Source organism: Apteryx rowi, unplaced genomic scaffold (assembly GCF_003343035.1).
Source record: "Apteryx rowi isolate R43461 unplaced genomic scaffold, aptRow1 scaffold_32, whole genome shotgun sequence".
Taxonomy (NCBI): domain Eukaryota; kingdom Metazoa; phylum Chordata; class Aves; order Apterygiformes; family Apterygidae; genus Apteryx; species Apteryx rowi.
The window spans coordinates 3,675,066-3,682,948 of NW_020449641.1; the positions used below are offsets into that span (position 1 = coordinate 3,675,066).

The window sequence follows — 7,883 nt, forward strand, 5'->3', positions numbered from 1 at the left end:
GACAGTGATGATCTTAGCTTTGGGAAACCACTGACAGCCTGACAGGGATATAGCCAAGGAAGAGCTGGCATTTAAGACTGTGGTTCCCAATTAACCACTGTAATCACTAAGTGATACTGCTTCCCCAAACCAGGAGAAACATTTCCCAGAGGAAGCATGGAGGGAGGTAAATAGGAAGTAGCTCTGACCTGCTTATATTAATAGGAACACCTGGAGCACGAAACARGGCTAATGAGCCAACAAATCTTTGTATGATCCCAGAGATCAGGACAAAGAGGTCAAGAAGTTGTTCCCTGGAAAGCAAATCTCCAGTTTCACATGTGCAGCTCTTGATGTTGCAAAAAGCCCCACTGAAGCCACAGAAACTGCTTGTGTAGCCAAGAGTAGCTCCCTTTTACAAGGGCTTCCAGCATCAGGCAAGTGAACATGGAAGAAAATCCATTGAGAGGCTGATGGTATGCTACAGGTGAAAGGAATGAATCCTTTGCAGAAGAGAGAAGTGCACTCAGTGTATGTTATCCAAGCATGAGAAAACTCCTGTCACTAATATATTGGGCTAGGGCCTTGGCTGGTGATGGCAGTGTCATTATTTCACTTTACAGACTCTCCAGGTCTAGTTCCTGTTCTATAGCTAGAATGGGTGAGAAACAGGGCTCAAACTTTTTAAATTCCATTTATCTGACAGTTAAAATACTTTTAAAACATAATGTAGTAAACACATTAGTCTCTTAATCACAGCAAAAGAAAATCCCCTAAATTTGCWGAATTACTTGTAACTAAGTAGCCTCCAGGCAATAGAAGCAAATCCTGTTTATTTTGAGGCATCATCAAAAAATGATGGCTCCACATGACTGCAGGTAGGTCAGCCTGGTGTAGCTCATTAACAGATACCATGGTTGCCTTAATCCAAGGCAATCTATGTAGCCAAGAGAGACCCAAATCACTTAGGAACTGCTGATCCTCAGCCACTGACCTATGCCTTCTTTGTCATCTGTGGCCATCTGTGATAGAGGTGATATTTTCAAACTGTATTCCCAAAATCCCTTCCATTTTGGTTCATGTGGAAGTGACTGTTGGTGCTGAAAGCAGTCCAGCTGGAAGCTACCAGTTGGCAAGAAATAGCTGATGATAGAAAAAACACGAAGCAAATAAAAGTAGGTCTCTCATCATAGGCACAAGAGAAATAGATCCAATTTGTACATCTGGCCCGAGACAGATACATGTCCAAGTGCAATCTGGAGCTGCTCCTGTTAAAATCTAAGAGGGAGTGAGGAGCAGGTGGGTAAGAGAGTAGCATTTAACAGAGCCCAGAAGGGATATCTTTTCTGTTGCCTGAACTGGTCTCAAGCACAAGATGAACTGTCTGTCTTCTGTTTTCCTACAGCTGGCCCTTGAGGCAGGTGCCTTATTCAGCCTGCTTGGGCACCCAGGTGAATCTCCATCCTCCGTCATCATCTCTGCGCACAAAGGCTTGTCCTTGGTGGAAGCTGTGTGTTCTCACGTTGCGGTGAGGACTCAGAGATGTTGTGAAGGCCACTTCTGTTTTGTTAGGTGACAAGTCACTAGTCAGATAAGGCAACCCATAGGGTGGGAGGGAGGAAAGGCTTGGCATTGGTGAGGAGACACATGGTGCTGAAGAGAGCTGAGGAATGAAGGTAGAGTCCTCACTGCACGGATGGGCACCGCTGTTAGCTGGAGGCATCTGGCTGCAGCTATACGCTGCTGCTGCACCCTCACTCTGGTCATAGTCTCTTGCTTCACCGGGGCTCAGGCAGTACGTGTCTTTTCCAAGGTCTGAGGACAAGGCACTGTAGTTAGCTGATAAGGATTCATCAATAGTGTTGATATCTTTTAATCCTAAAGTCTGCAAGACCCAGCTGTCCACGGTAGGACTGGCTTGCTCTTCACAGGCAGTGAATTCATTAAAGAGATTCCTTCTAGCTTTGGAGGCATGAGGAGTTTCCTGAGGAGCAAAGCAGTGGTCTTCTTTTAATCTCCTTTTGGTGTTTTTGATAACAGTACAGTTTTTCTGGCCATGGCAGGACAGCAGTTTCTATACAAAAAATGAGGTGGAGAGAGTAGATTAAAAGCTGATTCTCTACTTACTAGGAAGCAACATGTTTATGGTCTCAGATTTTAGATGGGCAAGATGGTTAGTATAAGATACTTTTCTTCCACTCTGTGCTCTTTTTTGCTCCTTAAACATACAGATATCACTAATCATTTTGTGTCTTTATAGCCTCTGCAACAACTTAGTCCCTGAGAGAGAAGAATTTGACAGTGACAATAAGGTCTTTGCCTTGATTGCATTCTCACTCAGTAAGGCGTGAAATGAGAGTTCCCACCTTGCTGTACAGCACTCCTCTGTGCTGATGCTGCCAGCAGCATTTGGCAGGTGAGTGGGGTTGGGGGCGGCATGTGGCAGTCTGACAAAGAGGGAAGATGTGAAAGTGAGTCACGCCAGGGCAGGTGAGATCCCAGCCAGGGAGCTCTTTGAGATGCAGCCGGTGGGGCTTTGAGCTCATGAATCCACCTCAGTTGCCCTTAGCCCAGGACCAGCGCCACTCAGACATCCAAGGGTGGGCAACAAATGGCAAGAGTAACAAGGAAACTCCCCGCGGACATCATGAATTCAGTGCTCAGGCACCTCCCATGAGGTGTTCCACACTGGATTCTTCTCCACATCACATGGAGGGGTGGCCACCTCTCCCTGCTGTGCCCAATGAAGGAGACCCTCTTCTACTACCAGAAGCCAGATCTTGGCATGGGAGAAGATGTGCCACATTGTCAACAGGGAATAGGATGGAAAACGGAAGACCACTGTTTTTTGTAAGTATTTTTACTTCATGCCCATCCATAGAGGTAAGCAGATAATTAATAGTTTGTTTTCATTGGCAAGTCTAGAGTAGTAAACAGTGATTAAGTTGACAAGAAGAGAGAGAGAATCCAGATATCTTTTTTTTTTAAATATATTCATATTTAGTTTAACAGAGTTTTTCATCCAACTTAAAGTGCTTCATTTCAGATTTCACCTTTTAAAATAATATATAATACTTTTTAATTAATAAAAAAATGTAAAGATCAGTGTTCTAATAAATATGAATCAAAATGTACCCTTGGAAGATGTTACAACAAAATATATAAAAAAGAAAACACCCATAACATAAAAAAGGAAAAAAAAATTCATTATCAAAAGGCATAACTGACAAAACAGACAAATGCAAGAAACATTTTGGTATGTCCAAATTTGACCTTTTCACTGAAAAAAAAAAAAAAGAAAAAAGCTTTGGGTCAAATAATTTTACCTTGCTCTACTTCTAAATCAAACTTAGCCATGTGTGATGGTACTTGGGCTATACAGTCTCCACAGTTAAAACCCAATAGGATGTCATTCCTAAGGGAAACCATCATGTTAGATCATGATCAGCAATTTGGCAGCTCTGTAAAGTTAAAATAGCTCTCATACTGCATGTTTCTACATTCTTGGCTTTTCCATATATTTTAATGGCATGTACCTATTCAACCTGTTTCTTGTGCATATGTCTATACAACAGGTTTGAACACAATACCTTGGCTTTTTCTTCTAAACACTTAATCAGGGCAGAATTCAGGTATTGGCGGAGGTTATTATTTTCTTCGTGTAACCTAGCAAGTTCCTCTTCCTTCTGAAGCAAAGTATCTTGAAGCTGTGGAATAGAGATACTGATGAATAGATGTTGACTCTGTAACTTAATAGCAATTGCCCTACGGTACAGCCTGCTTGGATTTGATGATCTGGGTGTTTGCTTTGTGAATTCAACCCATCCCTTCAGGCCTCTTGTCTCTGTAAATCTAAGTGGCACAACTGTTCAGTTTTCACTTTTGACTTTCTTTATTCTTTAGCAAGTGTTTGAGACGGTTACTCCAAAAAAACTGTAACCACAGAATAATAACAGAACACAATTACAGGTAGCTCCGTAAGCAGCCAGAAACTGTCATGGGCATGACAGCAGCTGCCAGGTCTCCTTCCAGGTGGCAGTAAGGTTCCCCTTGCATCGCTCTCTTTCCAGTGTACAGTTGGCTGGTGGGCAAAGGGAGAAGGAAGGAGCTGAAGACTAACAATTTATGTGGTTAGGGTGCAGAAGGAAGATCCTACTGTCATTCTTTATATTTCAGTGGCACTCAGGGATCCCTTCAGTCCTTGACTGAAGAGTGGAGATAAGCTGTGGTCCCAAGAGCTGAACCAGTAGTTTTTGATTTGCAAACTGCTAACAGTTTTTCATGGGAAGTCTCAAATACCCATGTATTAGCATAGAGGCTTTTGCCTGCTGATCACAGCTCTGGAGACTGCTTTAGGAGGACAAAGAACCTTCTGCCAAGGACCCCAGGCATCCACTAACCACAGGCTGAAAACCACTAATCTAAACAGTTGAGACAGAGTCAAAGAAAGAAGCGCACTGACATCTGGAACTGGGGTCCAGTCCCATAGAACTTGAAGTTAGTAAGTAAGTTTCCATTGACTTCATTGTGTCAAAATAATACTCCAAGTGTTTGGTCAGGGTGATCTTTGGAAGATTCCTTCATCTAGGATTGTTCAGTGGTTCTCCTACTGCTTGATAAATTTTAACACCCAACTCTCAAAAAAAAAAAAAAAAAAGAAAGAAAGAAAAAGAAAGGAAATAAAAGAGAAAATAAAGGAAAGGAAACGAAACGATTGTTGGCCCAAACAGCTGATCCTCCATGTGAACAACTTTTCTCCTGTAGGTAATCCTAGTGGACTCAGGAGGACAAATACACAACGTGTTTTTAGTTAACAGCATGGCACTTTGCAACCTCAGAGTCTGAGGGACAGCCCATTGACACTCCTGCTCTTCTCTAGGACTGAGGCAGCTGGCGTAATATGCTGTAGCTGGGGGGGAGACACGGATAGGAAGCTCCGCAACAGTCGTTCTAGCTTCATGACACACCACAGGGGACTGAAATATCTCAAATAAGGGACAAAGGGCATCCAAACAAAGCAGGTTACTGCTATTTCCCACATCCGAGCGATAGACAGAAACGTGTCTGGGATTGATCCAGAGCGAGCAATGCCTGAGATGCGGTGCCAGGACGCGGCGGGGAGGAAGGCGAGGCGGCGCGGGGCGCGGCCCGTTACCTGCTTGTTCCTGTAGAGCTGGGAGGACAGCTGGTCTCCTCGCCACGCCGCATGCTGAGCACCAAACCCCGGGGCGCACGGCAGGCCTGGGCGAAACGCAGACCCGGGGGTTAGCAAGCAGCGAGAGGAGACCCAGGGCCGGGCCGGGCGGGCCCCGACGGCGGCGGCGGCGGCGGCGGCGGAGCGCACTTACCCGGCGGCCGAGCCTCCTGCCGGCCCTCGCTGTGCTGCGGCGGCTCGGCGGCGCAGACGGCGACCCAGGTCTCCTTGGAAACCCCGGCGGGGGCGGACCAGGGGCAGGCGCAGCCCGGGCCCGCGGCGAAGTCCGGCTCCGGGCACGGCACGGTGCTCTGCGGAGGCAAGGGGCCGTGGCGGGGGGGCGCCGGGCGGCCGGGGCCCCCCGCGCCCGGGCTGAGCAGGCCCCGAGGGGAGGCGGTGTCAGCCCGGCTCCGGCCCGCCGCCCGGGCGCATCCCGCCCAGGCGCATCCCGGCGCTGCTCCAGCCGCCGGGCTGCTCCCTGCTCCGCGGGGAAGCGCCCCCCGCACCCCCACCCCTGCCCCGGCCCCGGTCCCGGCCGGCCGGGGTTTGCCCATCCCGGCAGCAGGTGCCTGGCGCGGAGGAGCCCGCGGCCCCGGCCGCCCCTGCGAGGCGCTGCCCGCCCCCGGGGGCGCTCCCAGCCCCGCCGCGGGCGCCCGCCCGGGACCGGCGCCTCCCCGCACCGCACCGCTCCGCGCCGCTCGCCCCTGCCGCCTCCTCTGAGCACCGGGCGGGGACTTCCCCACTGCAGCCCGGTGCACGCAGCAGAGGGGCTCCAGGAAGAGGTATGCCACGAAGGTGGCTTCGTTTCCTGAAGTCTCTGAGGAAACACTACGGTCCATAGCGTGTTTAAGATGAAGAGAGGACCCCAGGCTGTCCTTGGCCAGTGCATTCCTCCCATGCTGAGGGCTTGGTTCAGCTCTAAGGCTGCACAAAGTCAGCAGAGTCACGTCCAGGCTGCTTGCCGTCTGCAGTTTTGCAGGAGTCCCAGCTTGCAAAGTAGCAAAGCCTGGGGTTGTCTCTGGAGTTATCCCTTTCCCTCCTCCAAATAAGCACAATCTGCAGCAGTCCTGAATCTCTGCAAGGCAACGGCACAGCCTGGAGCCTCGAGAAGGGAATCTACTCATCCATGGGAAGGCAGAGCAGCACAGCCTGCTTTTGCAGGTAGAGAGGAGCCCTCTTCCTTCCCCATCTTAAAGAGGGCACAAAACCTACAGCACACCCCCAGGGCAAAGAGTCCACCTTCTCCTTTTCTGCCTCCAGGTCGAGAGAAATGCAAATAGCACTTACCATGCTAGTGGCAGAATGAAATGCAGGTCTTAGGAGCACGTTTCTGTTAAAGCCCCAGCGAGGTTTAAATGGCTCTGAAGGAGGGGGAGAGGGGGGAGACCGGGGAGGCGAGTTTAATCTAAAGGAGCTCCCAGTGACGCCTCAGAGCTCTCCTGAAACCCAGCAATCTGATTTGGTGTAAAGCTGTCAAACTTGTGACGTGAATAAACAGCAAACTTGCTGAAATCAAAGTCATTCTGGCCCCACAAATCAACACAAGGAAGGAGGGAAAAGAAAAGAAGGAGAGAGAGAAAAAAAAGCCTCCACACACTTCRGGACAGCACTGAGCTGGCGTGTCTGAGTTTCACTCCAGGAAATGAGCAGGGATCCAGGGAAGCATCCCACATGTTCAGAGCAGGGCTGTTGGTGTTGCTGGTGAGTTTTGTTTTGTTTTGTTTTAAAGCCTTGTTTGCAGTTGTAAAATCCAACAGGAAGAAGCAAGTTCGCCCAACATGCCTGGCTCAGGGAGTGGGTTTTTCCACTCCTTTCCAGGAGTGTGTTGAAGCAAACATGATTCAGGGCAGTTCTGAAGAAGAAAGTGTAGATTTCAGAACAGTGCAGTCTGCAAATGACAACTTCCAGCAAATGGCTTATTTTATTGGGAATTAGTTTGTTATCAGACCCCAACTTTCCAGGAGAAGATCTCATGATATAAATGAGGTGCGAATGGAGTAAGATTTACCACCACGCAGGGTAATATAGCAAGAGCCATATGTATGCATGTGAAAGACAGAAAGATTGTCTGTATATACAGGCAATTTAACTCAGATCAGATTTCCAAGGTAATTAAAATCCGTAGATAGGCTTAAGATTTTTCCAGGAAAAAGATCAAACCAAAAAAAAACCCCCTCTTCACTGACGGTCTGTCTTTGCATAGTGTAAGGAATGGTGCGAATAAGGCTAACAGCAGAGCAGTTGTTCAGTCAGGATCCTGCCTCCTGCCATGGCAAGGTCTATTAAGAGAGGTAACCTGACCTGCCTGCGCACACAATCTGCAGCCAGCCAAGGGTAAGGCTGGGCCGAGGGCAGGCCAGGCTGGCATATGGGATGGTCTTTCATTTCCCCCCGGAGGATGCTCAGTGCTCTTACCCCATTAGCAATGCTCAGGGACAATAAAAACCAAGAAGGCCATTTGCCTTCCATTCTTTCTTACTGGCATGTTTTCCTAGGTCACTGCCCAAGGTAAACTCGCAGCCATGCCAAATTAAATCAATGCCTTCTCCCGCCTTGACTTCTGTTTTTCTTCAAGGGAGATATTTTATATACGGCTTGTGCTGCATATCCCCGCCATACCCAGCTTTCGGTTGGCTGGTTAAAGCAGCTTTCCTAAACCCCTAGCTCTGCACACCACACTAAATAACTGCAGCAGTAACCCACATTGTTT

The 7,883-nt window shown here is 48.5% G+C and overlaps 1 protein-coding gene across 1 annotated transcript; it reads right to left on the reverse strand.

The window, feature by feature from the left end:
• Positions 1-1,405: 1,405 nt before the first annotated feature.
• GMNC (geminin coiled-coil domain containing) lies at positions 1,406-6,012 on the reverse strand. The gene is made up of 5 exons (XM_026071010.1): positions 5,917-6,012; positions 5,328-5,484; positions 5,135-5,220; positions 3,570-3,686; positions 1,406-2,053 (listed from the first exon to the last, which is right to left on the reverse strand). Exons 1-5 carry the CDS (start codon positions 6,010-6,012, stop codon positions 1,406-1,408), a joined length of 1,104 nt encoding a protein of 367 aa, XP_025926795.1.
• Positions 6,013-7,883: the final 1,871 nt, after the last annotated feature.